At 32.8% G+C, this 18215-nt stretch overlaps 1 protein-coding gene across 1 annotated transcript; it reads left to right on the top strand.

The window, feature by feature from the left end:
- The first annotated feature begins 1475 nt into the window (after nt 1-1475).
- Nucleotides 1476-13243, top strand: LOC113500478. Its single transcript, XM_026881297.1, has 7 exons — nt 1476-1931; nt 2331-2582; nt 9685-9953; nt 10291-10477; nt 11252-11351; nt 11923-12027; nt 12260-13243. Exons 1-7 carry the CDS (start codon nt 1786-1788, stop codon nt 12461-12463), a joined length of 1263 nt encoding a protein of 420 aa, XP_026737098.1. The 5' UTR covers nt 1476-1785; the 3' UTR covers nt 12464-13243.
- Nucleotides 13244-18215: the final 4972 nt, after the last annotated feature.

Genomic DNA, 18215 nt, shown 5'->3' on the forward strand with positions numbered 1-18215 from the left:
GTCTTGCTGTGGGATTTTTATTCTGATAATAGTCTTACTATTAAATGATAATAACAGTGTTATAGAAATAGTTCGGAGAAAGTTTCAATTGTTTTATATTTTTTTTAATGTAATTGAATTTGGTGCGTAAATCATCTTTAAAATTACCAACATTACTAAGTTATCTAAAATCCAAAAAAAAATATGATTGGAAAGGTTAATGGATATGAGTAAGAAAATAAAGGAATTACAGCCGCTAAAGCTCTTCTAGAACAAAAACACCCAGAACAGAAATCCTTCTAATAAATGTGTCACGTTATGGAACACATAACATGTGTCATTTGATTATAATTGCTAGTAAAACGGACCGGACGATCACTCTCTGCCTATCCGGCTCGGAGCCCATTACGGACACATATTAATTTTTCGCATCCGGTACCGGACGCGGCCTAATTGAGCTCTTTCACCTCCGCAAAAATCTGCGTTGACGATGTCATTATTAGAAACATTTTTTATAGAGATTTTGGGTTTATATCATAGAAAATCTACTTTATTATTGTGTGGCTGTGTGATTATTTATTTGGCTCACAAATGAATATTTACGAAATTAATATATCTAATTTGATACTAGTTAAGTTTAAAGTGTAAGTTATAATGTTAAATAGGAATCTTACTAACCGATATTCTTTTATTATTTAAAATTTAAAATCGATTCAATAACATTGAAGCCTGTTGACACTTAAGAACATCAAAAGCTCAAGTCCCAAATTGCAGACAGGTAACTTCATACTGATTGAGTCTTCTTTTCGCGATCACACTTCGCGATCTTACATTTTATAGACCTATGGAATTAGGTACAGAAGTATAAAATAAACACAGGAAACTTATAAACGCTGCTAATCAATTACAAACACAATTAATCCTAATGTGCAATAGGTATACATTTTATTCGTAAGTCAAGGTCGTGATCATTATTTTCTGTTTCACATTTATGGACACCTTATTATTGGAAATAATTACAAAAACTTATTTTTTAAGCATAATAGATATTGTCAAATATTTTCATGACTAAATTCAATTAAAATGGACATGATGTTGAACAAAATGGGCTTTTTCACAATTACTTTGCTAACGACACGCCTGAAGCGATAATACCGCAAATACTGGGTTATTTGGTCTCGAAATTACTAGCCAGAAAATATCGGATACGTAATAAAAGACAAGGAACATTTCTAATCAATTGAGCTATCATCAATGGACTTGTATTCGTGTCGTTTTATTATAAAAAAAAAACAATTTTTGAAAAGGAATATAGGTACCTATTTACTCGAAAATAATGTCCTATTTTTTGTGAACATTCCCAAATAGTTGTGTGTGAAATTAAGTTGAGAAATTTAGTCCCTCAGCTAGATACTAAAAAATGTTTAGCCTTTTTCTGAACAACAAAAGCATTACCAAGATAAACTGCTTCAAAGTTTAGGAGAGGGGGCTTGTGACGTAACGATTTCCATTTGTTGTCAAGTCAATTAATGTTTGAGAGAAAATGGAAAAACACTTATTCATTGCTATGCTTTAAAACAAAAACCAAAATGTCATCATCCCTATTTATGTCTATAGGTGGTGAGATTTGAGTCCTGAATATTATTCTTTTCCCTAGAAAAAATAATATTTGTATTTTTTTTTATCAACCTCCTTTTTAACAAAAAATCGCATTGAACCAGAATAGGACGCGTTGTGTTATCGTGTTGTAACTGCTACTTACAACGTCAATCGTTCAAGGCTTATACAGCAAGAGCGGTCTCAAACATGTTGAAAAAGTTTAAATCTTTTTACAATAAAGAAAACCAAGATTTCTCAAAGGGATATGTCGATCCTTATGAGTTTCATCAAACATTTTACTTCGTGATGAAAGCCTTCAAAGTGGCTGAACTGGACAGCAAGCACAAACCTTCGTGAGTTTAAAATTATTTTTTACTAAATGTATAAAAATACTAAATGTATTTTTTTTTATTTTAGACCCCCATTTTCATACAAAAAAAGAGTGCGGCTATCCGTCACACGCGATTGAGGTAAAGCTTCTTTGATCGATGGTCATTTTTATTATTATTCAAGTTAATATTTAACTTCTTAAAAAAAAACCTTGATTTGTTCTCCGAAGCATTGTGGTCCAATTACCTCCTAGTCCCGCCTAAAGAAGATTTACTTCAAAAATAATTTTAAGCTATTTTTTTAAGAAAACGTACCGTTTTAAAATCACTTTTAACAAGATCATAATCTGCTAAGATTTTTTAATGTTTATTTTTTTTTTTTAATTAGAATTGTACATATTTGAACTAACCAATTTTGTTAAGGTTATGGAGTCAAAATGCTGTTATATTCGCTACTGGGCTTTTGGCTGCAATTTTGTCTTTTGCCTCCTTTATTCACGGCGTAGATATTTTCGACATTCCACTCATTACGGAGGCTGGAACATACACCATTGTTTTAACCTACGAGTTACTAATACAGACATGTACCAGAAATGACTTACCGCAATACCATAATTTCCTGAGAGCCATGAAAACAGATTTCCATTATATCTGCACAGTCGGAGAAAAGTACCGGTGAGTAAGAAAACGTCTAACTAAAAATTGATTCCTATTATTTCGTCTTTTATTTCGCTTTTTTTTGGAGCAGTAATTTCTAAATTCGAAATGTCACAGAACACTTCCGCACCACAATCTACACTTCATAATATTTTTTTATTGCGTTTTTAGCCCGGACTATCCTGGCTGGCAAAAAGCTTAACAAAAGCCACTTTCTACATTAAAGAATTTAATTGTATTTTTCAGTTTCACATATTTGTGCGCCTTTTACTTAAAAATTAATAAAACAACTTATTATTTAAGAATACTGCTACCCGAAACCATATTTATACCACAATTATCAATACCCTCAAGTATTTTCAAGACTAAATTTAACTACCCTCGCAAATAGCAGACGGAGTATTAAAATTGCATTTCTCAACTTACAGCTATACCTACTGTATAGGAAATGAACATAACTTAGATTAGTAACAAACCTCCCTAAATGAACGCCACCAAAATCACAAAATTCAAAACCCACACCTCAATAGCAAATCTTCGACACAAATTCACAGACTGTAAAATGCTCAGCCGACTCCCGTAGTTAGTGTACCAGATTAAATTGTTACAAATTCGAAGGTAACAGTAATAATTACGTCTAATAGAAGTGCCGGTACCATAAAGCCACGGCTTAACTGCAACCAGCTGTGTCTCGGGAATTGTAAACGTTCACTTTATCGTTCAAGTGTAACTTTGGAGACGATTTGTTTTAACTGTTACCTATCTTTGTATTAAAGGATTGAACAATCAATATCCGAATTTGTAATTTATTGTGTGAATGGATTATTGGATAGTTTTGTGGAGTGTGTGGTTATTGTAGTGTAGGCTTCGTGTGGTATTCTAGGATGGGGATTTAAGGAGGTTTTTCTATATGACTGTACTGTTCTACTATTGTACTTTCCTTAGCACTGATGGAAAAAGCACACAATTTATATTTCTTCACTAGCTGTTGCCCGCGACTTCGTCTGCGTGATTTTCAAGATGTGAAAAACTATAAAGTTTAATAATAACGATCATCGCAAAAATGTAATGCGGTATTGAAAATGAAACACTTTTTTTACATTTTAAGCTTGCTTTTTTTCTTAATTATAATGAGTCTTGAGCGGCCCAAAGACTATCAAATGTTTGAATCAAACACATTTCATCGTTTACGATACTATCCTGGTGTCAAACAGCTATTTTAATGACTTTTTCTTATTTAATCCCAAAAAGAGGGGCTTATAACTTTGACGTATCTGCCTGCCTGCCTGTCTGTCTGTGACATCATAGCTTCCGAACGAATTGTACAATTTTAATTTAAACGTGAATTATGTGCGAGTGTTCGTTAAGACATGTTTGACAAATCGAGCCGTTTAAAAATGGAGGGGGGGGGTGCAAGTATGAAAAAATAACAGAAGGTATAACTCAGTCTTAGCACTTCTGCTAAAAATGTTTTACTTTCGAGGGTTTCCATTTTCTAATTGGGTGAGTTATGATTTTCGAGCACGTCTGTTCTTTGGCCCGCCTACACCTGAAATTGTTAGACGGATTATGATAGTGATTATGAGGTATCATAAAATTATTATTGTACTGTAACCAGAGAGGTAAACCAGAACCATATCACTGAGGCCCCGGTGTCCGTTCGTCTGTCTGTCACCTGGCTGTTTCTGAGGAACAGTGATAGCCAGACAATTGTTATTTTCACACACGATGTTTTCTGACGATATAAATAAGATGTCAAATTATTTTTGTGGACGGAGCTGGTGAAGTGAGAGTCGGGCTCGGTAACTGTGGATGTTACATAGTGTCGTAAGATATAAGATTTTGCAAAATTGCGCCCAGATAAACAGTTTCCTGAAACACGTTATGTTTGCTTGTCCTCTTAATATTAAAACTGATCATCCTCACAAACATTTGGAATATTTCCAAAATAAAAAAGTTGGTAAACGTGTTATCTTGCCCCCTGGTGTTTTAATCATGATTTGCCTTTAAATTGCTGATAAATAAATAGCGTGATAATAAAAAAAAACTATCAGACACCCCTTTTTTAAATTGACAATGACAAAAATCTAAAGTTTAGGATATGTGTAATTTGGGATGGTACAACAAAGCAAAATATGAACATAAAAGTGACTTCATGCGCATGAGTTCTATTTACTGTACCAATTTACAAAGAAAAATTACGTATTTATTCGTTAACCTACCTGACGATCATTGAAGTAAAATACCGTCATCCCTACTGCATAAATGGAACTTAAATAAAGACTACATAAGGGTTGGTTATGAGGTTACGCTGTCGATACCGACAGCCAAAATGAATTTTCCAGACATTGTGTGACGGATGTAAGTGCTGATAGCTACACGCTATTATCAGCCTTATTGGGGAAATTTCCAAAAATATGTTCCTAATCCTCGTCGGCTTAGGGATCTCAAAAACTCATTCAGTCTTGTTCCTTCCCCTGTTTTTACCAGGCTACGAAAGAAGAAAATTTTAAATAAGTAAAGATTACAATAAATCGTTACAGGAATTTTTGGAACGGCCACGTGTGCGGTCTCTTATTATTATTGAACGGTATTGAAAAATCCCAGGTATCAGTAGACATTGTTCTATCAATAGATACGTAATGTCAAAAACCGTCTAGCGTACGCTCTTATTAATTTATAGCTTTGGTCTTATAGATCTTTCACATTGCATACCTATTATGAAGTTTTTATGCAAGTTTTCTGGGCTTTTCTGTCCGAAATACTTTTGGCCTATGTAATGTTGCAAATTTAAGAAAACATTATTTCATTGTTTGAAAGGCTTTTTTTTGTTTGAAAGTTTATATTTTTGTTGCTAGTTGTAACAGATGAACCAAGGTAATATAATTAACTGTGTCGTTCAGTTATTTATTGTTATGCATAATTACAGATGAGATCAATGTGAACTACATGCAACTTTGGGTTGAGTGTCACTACGAATTCTCTTATCTTGAAGTAGCGTCGCCAACATTACCGAGCTAAAAACATAGGTATATACACCTATCGTAAATAAACATAAAATCATATTACGGCATTCCACATTTGAACTTGACTAATTTTAGTACACCAATAAAAATAAAAATAATTTGAGTTCCTTTGCTTCAAGAATGTACCGATTACGAAGTAACATTTGCATCAAAATAATAATAATAAAGTATTAATAGTTTATGTTTCTTTTATTTTAATTATTGTCGTGCTAGGTCTACATTAGACTTGAAAGAGAATAAAATGACTGATTTTGTGAAAATGATCTACTTTCGAAAAAATATATTATTGCTCTGCCAAAAGTCTTAAGATAAATAGCGTGATGTTTTTTGAGTAAATTGATGACCGTGCTGCCTACTACTCAATGGGGTGAAAATACACTTCATAATTGTATTACACGAAGTTACGGGTGAGTCCAAAAATTTAAAACTTTACTGCTCATGCCCCCTGCATAGTACCGTTATGGTTTTTGTATATTTGTTGTATCATGTGTACGATAAGGTTCATGCAAAATTTGAACGAAATATATTCAGTAGTTTATGAGATAATTTGATATTTGTGTATAGATATAAAAGGCACCTGCTCACCCCCTGTAACGAAAAGCGAGATAATAAGTAAAAAGTATGTTGACCGGACCTCTTGTTGATATTCTCTGAAAATATAAATCAAATCTATCCAGTACTTTCCGAGATCTTTCCGGACATACATACAGACAAACAGACAAACAGACAAACAGACAAAAATTCTAAAAATCATATTTTCGGCATCGGAATCGTTCGTAGACCACCCTCCAATTATTCTTTTTTTTAAATATTCAATGTACAGTTTTCACTTTTCTACAATTTTATTATATGTATAGATTCTCATAGATACCTACTTTTTTTTACGAGGTTGGATAAGAGAAGCCTATCTAATCCACGGTGTCAGTCCATACCACACACAAACAAACTCACATAATTAAGCTCTTATAATATTAGGGTATGCAACTAATACCAAACTTAAAAATAAGCTATATGCACTAGAAAATTACATAAGTGTTTATATATTTCTTTAAAACCAGCAACCATTTACAAACACTAGTTACCTTACATTTTATCACACTTTTATCGTTTTTGAGCACGCTTTTACTGGCCACTTCATGTTTCGTAGCGATGCAAGTAAATGTTCAAACATAATTGGCCATCCAAATTATGGTCCAGACAACGTTACGAAATAAACAAAGATATTTTTCTTATACAGTTTTTTTGTTAGAAAAATGTATCAAGATTATTTAAAATTTAATATGAATTTGGTAATACCATCATTTGTGAATGTACAAACCGTTGTTTCATGCGATTTCGATACTTTTAATCATGATGTAATTTCGGTAAAAAATACGTCATCTTTAAAGAAATCATTTGTTTAGCAGTATGATACAAAATATGATAGCTGATAAAAAATATGAGCCTGATGAAAGACAAACGAACAGACAGCGAAGACATAGTATTAGGGTTCTGTTTTTACCCAAAAGGAGACAAATAATTGTAGTTTAAAAATTGATAACAAAAAATCAACCATGAATTTTAGTTGTAGTTTCCAATAGGAAATACAGTAAATACTGAATGGGGTTTACCTAAAGCATCACTGCCTTTACATCGCATTCAATCACTGCAGTCAAAAGCATTGCTCACGTACACAACGAACATTGTGAACAACATGGTTGATACGAATAAAAAAGAAGTAAATTCCCATTATTGAAAACAAAAGAAAATTCTATAAAATAACCGGTAAAGCGCGAGCTAAATTCGCTACACTGACGTTTCCGTATACACGGGATAAAGAATACAACTTTCTTAAAGAAAATAATAGTTTTAAAATATTTAAAAACCCAAGTTTTTATATTTCATTTTTTCTATTAAAATTTCATCAAAATCGGTCCAGCCTTTTAATAGTTGTTAATTGCATTGTAATCGGGTTTGAAGCTACCCTGAAAATTTCAGCCTCCTAGCTCATCGGGAAGTGCCTCAATGATGAGTTACAAAAATCCAACAGGAACTACAAACAAACAAGAAAATTTTGTGTATAAAAAAAGTTTGAGAAACTAGTCACCCTTAAACTTAATGACTATACCAAAATCGATACTTTACGTTATATTATGAAGTTTATTGCAAATCTCTAGCTATCACAGTAGGTACGTGCTATACAGAATGGTAACACACGAACGAAAAAGCAGCCAAATAGACAGACAGCGGAGTTGTAGTAGTTGACTAGGGTTCCATTTTCAAAGTCAAATAGATCTCTCGCATAGTCGAAGTCTTTTCCTCGAGCATGCATTGTTTCAGTCTATTAAGTAGCTCATTTGCTTTGTGCCATTTACAATGATATGATAACATTCCATAAAGGCCGGTAAAAAAGAGGATTTTACAAAACCATTGTGAACAAAGAACAATAAAGTTATGAACGAATCTTTTTACTTTTAATTGGATTCTGCTTTTGTATGGCCAGTATTCTTTATTAAGAGTTCTGCTAAATAAGAACCGCTAATTTTACCTCATGACATTTACATGTCATTTGCGAAGTTTTGAAGCTGTAAAAACAATATTTCAATGGCTTAAAAAATGCTGAACTGATGCCATTACAGGTATTAATGTGTACTCGCACTAAATCATCGCAATTTAATAATAAAACATTAAAAGCATGATAATACTAACTTAATTATTACAAAGTGTTTTGTAAACCTTTAATACGATATAATATAAATCGTTAATGTGTCCCTGTATTAATTATATTACCATAAAACTGAACAAAATGGGCTTTTTCACAATTACTTTGCTAACGACACGCCTGAAGCGATAATACAGCAAATACTGGGTTATTTGGTCTCGAAATTACTAGCCAGAAAATATCGGATACGTAATAAAAGACAAGGAACATTTCTACTGAATTGAGCTATCATTAATGGACTTATTTTTAGTATCGTTTAAAAAAAAATTGAATAGGAATGCGCCTTGAAATACTCGAATAGTATCTTATTTTTTTGCCAACATCCTCAAGTCGTTCAGGCTGGCTTGAGCTGCCGTCACAATCGTTTTATTTGTTATTAAAATTTAATGAAAATTTTAAAGATCAAAAGAACAATTTTTCATCAAATTTCAATAATTGGTGTAATATGTCAATAAATGGTGCAATTTGAATCCTGAATAAGGTCCTAGATCCTGGAAAAAACATTCGCCTTTTATCAATCAGAATAGGACACCCGTTGTTTTCTGATCGTGTTATCCGTGCTACTTACTGCTTCAATCGTTCAACGTACATACCGCAGAACGGTCGCAAACATGTTGAAAAAGTTTAAATCTTTTTACAATAAAGAAAAAGAAGATTTCTCAAAGGGATATGTTGATCCTTTCAAGTTCCATCAAACATTTTATTTCGTGATGAAAGCCTTCAAAGTGGCTGAACTTGAACGCAAGCACAAACCCTCGTGAGTTTAAGAACTCTAAATGTATTTTTAAAACACTGCATCATTGCAACACACAACAAATAAAAATAAAAATAAACTTATTTTTTAAGATACAGTGCTTTTAAAAAAAATATCTTAATTTGAGATGATTTTTTTATATATTTTTTTTTATTAAATATTCAAATATAATATAGGTACCTATTTTGTTAAGGTTATGGAGTCAAAACGCTATTATATTCGCCACTGGGCTTTGGGCTGGAATTATAACCTTTGCCACCTTTATTCACGGAGTAGATATTTTTGACATTCCACTCATGACAGAGGCTGGAACATACACCATTGTTTTAGCCTATGAGTTAATAATTCAGACATGTACCAGATATAACTTACCACAATACCATAATTTTCTAAGAGCCATGAAAATAGATTTCCATTATATCTGCACTGCCGGAGAAAAGTATCGGTAAGTGAAGTACGTGTATTTAAAAACTGTCTTGAAATGTTTCTTCTTTTGTTTTGCTTTTTCGTCAAATGACACCCGCCACTTTCTTTCCATTTTGTGCCTATAAGTGTTAATATACTTTTTTTATTCTAAGACATTTATGATATGATCTAGCAGATGATTAAGCTTTATATATTGTTGATTTATCATTCCAGGGTACCTTATTTCGAAGAACAATTGAAGACGTGGAAGATATGCATATTTGCCTGTATTTTCACCGCAAGCATTGCTATAGGGATGGTTATATTTGCCTTTCTCTCCTTATTCTACTTCTTGGCTACTACCAAACCAGAAGATGAAGGAAGCAGGCCTCTTTTGTTCCCATTCTGGTTGCCTGATGTGGATTTTGGGAAGTCACCAGTGTACGAAATGGCGTTCATTTTCTCTAATACTTGTGCTATACTATACGCCTATAATTATATCTGTGAGTTTTCGTTCTATTTTTTTCTCATTATTATGAGTATGATACGGAATATTACATGGTTCTTGTACATTATAAAAGGTACGAGATATCAAAGAAGAACCAAAGAACGTTTCTAATACAACCTACACACTTTAGCTCAAGTCCAGGTTTAACTTAATTTAGGTGCCTCTATATACCTCTATATTTAGGAAGCCTAGTTTAACGAAAAAAAAAAACAAATTGAACGTTCCATTTGTTTTTTTTTTTTTGACTTGGTGAATTCCTAGTAAATCCTTGGTATTTTTACAGAAGCAATTGCAAATCACAGCACACTTCTTATAGTCGATTCTTTTTCTAGTTATGATTCAAACTCAAATAGTATGGATAAGACAGATCACTTCAAAGGTCGATATAGTGGTGTGGAGCATTCAGGATCTTCTGGTGGACATACTCCCAGCTACTAATGAACAGGAGGATCTACTATATTCTCAGCTCATTGATACGCGGATGAGGGATATTGTTCGACACCATCAGTCTATGTACAGGTATCCTCTATGTCTGGCCGTTAAGGCTATTTTATTTGGATAAGGAAGAGAATGGGAGAAAGCAAGATGACTGAGAGGAATTCCATGAATATATAATAATATGAATGTAATGCCATGATAGAAAAAAATGAAAAAAATTGCATTTTGATCATTTATGATCCAACCTGTTTACAAGAAACCTTTTTAAGGTAAATTTAGGTACAAATTCTCTTTAGCTCTGAATGGTACTTTAGTGCGATCAAAAACTTGTTACGTCACTACTTAACTTATTATTTTTTTTCTTTTTTATTAATTTTTATGACGCTATTAGTTGTTACTTAAATTAATATCATAAAATTGCTTACCCGATGTGACCCCAGGCTGACGTCTCAACAGTTTTCTCTATACCATTAGATACAATTTAGCTCCAAAAATGTTTTGACAACAGAGTTGAGCGACTTGATAACATGTTTTCAAGTAATTAATTGGAACAAATAACGTGTGATTGTGTCTTGTTACTTTTGAAATAGAAAATAAACAATGTTAAGTGTATGGTAGCATCGAATAACATCTGAAAACAAGTTTAAATGTCTTTTAGATAATGCAGTAAATGTCTAGCTACATGCTTTGGTGGATACTTGTATATTAAGATTACTAATTATGTAATTATGAACAAATATTTTTAATATTCTGCCATATTACAGTAAAGTATCTTTTTTCAGAATGATCAATTTCCTTAAACTAAAATATTGTTAACAACGTAATGGGTTAATAAAGTATCTATTCTTTTTCCAGCCTTATGGAAGATTATGCGATTGTTTACAAGAAGTTATTGATGTTTGAACAAAAGTGTTGCGGTCCTGTGGTGTGTCTAACTGCCTATTGTATTGCAGAGGTAATTAAGAGTATATTTTTTTGTGAATTAATGTCAGTCTCATTGCTTCTTCTTCTCTTTGTTAACGAAAGGTAAAACTCACAAACTTTCATCTCACATAATTTGACAACGGATTTTGCCCATCGTTAATACAGAACACCATGGTTAAAAATAAAAATAAAATATACCTTTAGCATTAAATTGTTCTTACTTAGAAATACTCAGAAGAAGAAATCTCAAGGTGAAGAGAGCATCAATTTGTTCAAGATTTAATTCCATTTTCAATTGTTTGCGAGCTTTCTTGGAACTGATCTATCCTTTGAGAAAATAAAGTATTGTATGCTCTGAGTTTACCGTCACATTTCATCTACAGGAACTATATTGCTGTACTTGAAGGAGACAACGCTCTACGCGTGATATGCACTGTCACGCTTTCACAATTTAATAATAAAACTTTAAGACGTTTTACCGGAGGCACTGATTATTGAAGCTACCTTTTCAGGTCGTTTTACTATTTATTACACAGTGAGGTATACAAGTAAGGGTATACTAGTAATTTTATGCACAATTCATATTTAATATATTTTTTCAGAAATTCGATGAAGGTGAATTTCAAGCAATACTTCTATTGCTCTGTGTAGCAACCATAGTACTGCATTTCATTCCAAGTTACATGTGCACTTATTTAGCTTTCAAGGTAAGAACGAGTTTAAAATACTTGATTTTTATCTTTCACGAAAAAGGTTACTTATCAAAAATATTTCTCATTTTTTTTATCATTATAAATTGAACTAAAATTCTGTGCACCTACTTGAAATGACCTATTTTCTTATAATCACAATAGGTAGAAGGAACATAGAACATCGTTTCCTAGAACTAAATATTTTAAAAGCAATTAAATTACGACTACCCTCGCTGTACGTTTTCAGGTAAGCTCTGTGTGTGACGCTTGTTGGAGCACTCCATTTTGGAATGCAGGCCCCGTGATACGTCCTTACATGGTCCTTATAATGCAGCGCTCGCTTCGACCTCTGCCGCTCCAAGCCCCGGGCTTTGAAGACATCTCTATTGAAACATTCTCAAAGGCAAGTAACCTAAAACATTGGACAATTTCAGTAAGAGAGAACGGCTAGTTAACAATTTTTTTTTGTACTCTGTTCCAGAAAATGACATCGGCGTACTCGTACTTCAATATGCTGCGGCACACGAATATACAATAAATATCAGTATTGAAATATAATCTGCACCCATTAATTAGCAAGAAGCGCACTCAACTTAATTGATTCAATTCACTCCCATCGGTAAGAAACGTACCATAAAACACAGCACAGCCAATAGATTAAATAAAAGGCGATATTATACAAAACTTTGTTTATTTATTTAACTTTATCCTATTCAAACTTGCCTACCTAAACGGAGCATTTTGTACAAGTGAATACGCAAACTTTGAAATTCTCGTCACGTAAAAGTGGCGCCCAACGTGGGGCCAGGCAAACACATCGGTGTTACCTGCTAATCTTATTATTTACCTCTTCAGCCACTTCAGGTTATTTACACAAACGAGTTTAACAACAGAATATTACATAATTTTGTTAATATTTCGGGAAATACCGGTGCTTAATCACTTAAGTAATTCATTTAGGTAGTCCAATTCGTAGAAATTTAGTAATAGAACGTTTATATTTATCTTGAAATACGAACACAAAATCCGTTTTGACTATATTCAGTAAGGATATACCTTATTACACAGGAGCCATAACTTACAACAACCGAATATTTTATCAGGAACACAAAAATAACAAGAATCACAAACACAAATCAAGTGACCATAAAGTCATGGTCACATTAGACAGACACTACAGGGCACTTTCACAGCGCAATATCCAATACAACACGTAAATTATCACGCTCCACCGGACACTGAAAATAGAGGAGAAGGAAAGAGGCGAGCTTTATCCAATAATAATTCTCACTTGAATCGCTCTATTTGCTCGCCGTCGCACGATCTGATATTGAATATGGATAAAGTGAATTATATTCGGAATGGAGAGCGTCGACTCGCAGAGTTTTGAGATAAGCGGATTACTTACAAGTTATAATTGGTTCTCGCTATTCAAGTGACTAAGAGAAAAACCCCGGAGTCATTTCAAGCACCTCTTAAGTTCTTAGATAAAGGCGGCAATTTCTTTTTCTTCCCTTTTTGCATTTGTTATCAGTGGTGAGCTCAGTTTTGCGGGCAGTTCGTAATTTATCGCGCCGTCAACAAAGAATAACGTAACAATTAATTTGATAATTATATTACCTTTTTAGTCTTTAGACAAAAGAGTTTTCGGCAATATGTCAGATATACTGACAGATGAATTTTTTTAATAGACATCATGTAGTCGATTTAAAATGAAAAACTAGCTAAATCATTCACTATACTGAGAAAGACTGAAAATGTGATGTCCAAAACTGTTTCATGCTTGATATGATGACTACTATAGGATAATGACTTTGTAGAAAAAGTAGAAAACTATTTAGCTCCTCAGAAAATTGAAAAATATTAGACATTGTTTCCTTCTGCTGAACAACACAAATTGCAAAATATACTGCTTTAAAGTTTTGGAGAGAGGGCTTGTAACGTAACGATTTAGAAGTTTCAAGCGCAAGTTTCATTCACAATAATTTGATTGAATTGATGATATATGATTACGCGACAAAAACAAATAGGTACATAATATATCCACTATCCACGTACTAAACAACAAGCCGAAATCTGAAAAATAATGGAGGCCGTCCCTATTGCGAGTGAACTAAGTGCTTAATAGAGTAAATCAAACATATGACAGCTCCAAGTATTTCTATTTATTCCTGAATGTGATATGCAGATTCAATTCATTCGAACGCCAGCTCCATTAACAATAAAATTCCCATCCAGCTATGCAAAAAATGGTCACATCGAATGAGCACTGTTAGAAGCCTGGACATGTTTGTTGCTAACGCAATTACCAGTGCCGCCGACAGCGTCCTGCAATCTGAAGCCAATTCAATTAACAGCGGCTTTTAAGTTCATCCATTGTACGTATACGTCATATGCCATGTTCCCTTGCATGTGTGCGTGAATATTAATGTGGTTGTGATGGATATTTAGCCGGTGTTGTAGGAAGCTTCTGTGTTGTGTTTATGTTTACGATTAATTCTTCTAAAAAGGATGTGACTGATATTTTTATGTTTGACTTAGTTGTAAAACTGGTCTGTACGGAAATTACGTTTCTAGCTAAATACTTAATCAGTTTGACCAGATTGATTTATTTTTTGTGAACTAAATAACACATACAAACACTTTCAGTATATGCTAATTAACAAAAAAGAAAAAAATATGCAGCCATGTTTTCAACATGGATTGATTGAGATATGTAACTTTTATTTTACGTCTTCGTCTAATCAATGCCTCGGCCGTATCGAAAACTTCAGCTAATTAACCCATAGAATTTGTCCTCATTCACAAATAGTAAATTAATTCGTACGTACAAACATTATAACTATCAAATTGTTTTCAAATATCAAAACTATCAACAGCATTATCCCAAAACAGAGTCAAGCCGCAACCGACCTCATTAAACATTAGCGGAAAAGTAAATTACAACGAAGGTTCATATCGGAAAAAATATTGAATAAAACCTGCATGTAGTCCGGCGTGGTGTTGCCAATATTTGATTGTTTCCGCGCTCCAACGGTGCGAGATGCACTCGTCAACCATGTATGGCCGAACTATGTACTCAACCTAGTTCGTACTACCCGGTATTCACTTGCATCATGTGAACCGATTTTTACACCCGACTTACAGACTATGGTCAAAATCGGAGGGTTGTAGCATGGAATATACTCTATAATGTTCGTTTTTAGGAACTTTGTGAGCTGATTTTTTGACCGGTGAATGCCACTTGTATTCTTTGAATTTAGCTTTGCAATAAAAGTTATATAAAATTCCATTTTTATAAGGCTGTGGTCTAGTTACAGAGTAATAAAACCGTTTAAGTGAAAAATAAATCTTTGGATACGTTTTTCCAAATTTATTTGTCACCAACCACCAAATTTGTAACCATAACAACACTTGCTTAACCTCGATCTTAATTTTGCATTATTTTATAACAGGGCAACAAGAAAATATCATTAATGAAAGTTTCAACTGTCTTGATAGTCATTTCCTGATTTTTAAACTATCTGCATGTACTTACAACATTATACTAGGATAGTGGAATAAAATAAAGCAAAACGATATCCAATTAAACCAAGTACCTACTTTTAATCGTCAATAACGCCTTACACAATTTTCATAGCAGTATTTCACTAAGCGATATGACATTACCTAGTTAACATTACGTTCTAAAACGACTGTATTTAACGACTTTATTGATAACAGAATTGTAACTAAGGCAATGAGCATACTATTTACCGTAAAATGTATATAACTTTACTTAAGTTTTTACCGAAATAACAACATCTTATTCCGAAAATGTTTTTTGAAAACGTTATAAAGGTGTTCGTCCAAGTTTTGTCGCGTACATTTTGCATATTTCACCTTTTCTGGTTAAGTGAATACACTAAACGAGTTCATGACCTACTTGTTATCAATTTGGAACTAACTGAAGAAGTTGTTTTCGTTGCAAAAACGTTTCTGATGGCAATTATGTCACCACAAAGTAGTTTGGAAAGAAATATCTATGATAATAGTACCTATATATTTTTTTACCTTGCTTAGATAAGTTTATTTAAGAGCCACTACTACTAATATACTAACTTGGTATTTTTTATGATATAAATTAAATTAAATTAAAAAGTTTTTATTGACATAAAAATACAGTTCAGCATAAATGTAACCCTGACGCCTGTGCTAGGCTTAAAGCCTGTGTTACAGGAGCCAGTGTCTTCGCCCGCTTGGGTTATTATATTTATATTAAATTAATATTAAATAATATTAAAACTGAATTTATATAAAACTTATTATTGTTTAAACTATATTAATGAGATCATGTTTTGCGCGTGTATGTGTGTTATAAAATAATGCTATCAACTTATTTTTTTATGCTAACTATAAAGAATATCATAAAAAAATAATTTGTGTAATGGTCTTCTTTTTGAATTTAATTTACGTAGGTATATATTTTATTGGTGTAACATTTACAATACATCATCATTTATAAAATATTTCCATTTGAAATTAATACAGACAATACTGTTCACACATAAAGAACTATTAAAAACCCCTTTACATGTGACTACAATAATAAGATTTTAAACAATACATGGAACACTCAAAATCGTGGGCCCCTTGTGCCTTTGAGATAAAGTAAGTTATACAAAATGTTCAGTTTCATCTGCATTCACGAGTTGTCGACCGCACTCAGCGGTCAGCCGTTCCACAGATTATAGAAACAAGTGGCAGTCCAAATTAATATTTCATTTATTATTCCTGCAATTATAATATGTATTACTATTTGTATGGATCCATATGATAGCCTCTCGAAACGACCTGACATTGGGCCGATCTGGATCCTATATGCGGAAAAGCCTACCATTAATGCTTATCTAAGATACCAAGTACCAAATGGGTCCGTATTTTAATGTACTTTAACTCTTAATAGCAATCTGAAAAATGGGTCATTTGATATATATTAAAGAAATCATTCACTACAAAACCGGTGCAAACCACACTCGTGTCACAAAGGGAAAGAAAACTCAAAAAAATATTGCTAGCCCATCAATAGTCCCATTTTTTTAACCCTAAACTAAACTTTATAGGTCCATAAAAATCCCTACTCTTTATTTATTACAAAACAAAGCAATTTATTTTAATATAAATATTCTTAAAACCCAAGCTTCCTCTTTTCAATTCCGAAAAATAAAATGTGAAATCCAAACACGTTTGCCGTACAGGTAAAGCAAACACAGGCATGCAAATTTTGGGCATATTGGAGTTTCAACGACCACGCCTTTGTCGCATCCAGCACATTCTACGATCCACGTCAAAGCTATTTGCTGGACGGACATTATCGGCGCGGCAAATTTCTACAATCTCTGTCCCTTTGTGCCCACTGCTGGGCATGACATGTCAATTACGATATCCTGTAAGCCTCGACTCTTGATACATTATAATCATATTACATTCTCTTTGATATAAGTCTGTGATTTATGCTCTGTAATTATTTGGTGGCTGGTGAAACTTTGGATTATTTTTCATTGAATTCGATATTTTTATTTCATTCGTCTGTTTTATAAACTATTTCAAATGTAAAAAGTAAAAGTATACGGTGATAATATTTGCTCAGTTATTTTGTTTTATTTTTGGAATTAATGCTATAAAAAGTATTTCAAGCTACTATTTGCCGTTAGGGAACATTTAATAGATAAAAAACTCTCTTTATATCCTGATATTCATAATTTGATTATTTAAAAAAAAAAAATCCATTGATACAGATAAATAAAATTCTTTATTGAAAGGTGCTTCTTCACAAAGCTTAACCTTACAGTAAAAACTTACGAATAACATTGAAAAAAACAACAAGAACCTATTATTATTCCACTTACGAATCAATCATAATTTAATGCTTCAGTGTACATAACCTTAATCTAAATTAACTTAAAAATGCCTTTTTTTACGAATCTTTAAACCAACATCCCATAAACCATTAAGTTTAAATTTGGCTGTAGAATAAGGTTTCATTGTAAAAATATACGACCTTTTTAGAGATCAGTGTTAAAGACATCGATCGTGCAAAACCGCATTTGTGGCCTTCTGGTTCGAGAATACGTCCTGTTGCGGTTATGGAGGTAATAATAAATGTTACAGTGAGATAGCTGTCAATGGGAGACGTAAATTTGTGGGCATTTTGTTGTATGGAA

Source organism: Trichoplusia ni, chromosome 14 (genome assembly GCF_003590095.1).
Source record: "Trichoplusia ni isolate ovarian cell line Hi5 chromosome 14, tn1, whole genome shotgun sequence".
In the NCBI taxonomy this organism is placed as follows: Eukaryota; Metazoa; Arthropoda; class Insecta; order Lepidoptera; family Noctuidae; genus Trichoplusia; species Trichoplusia ni.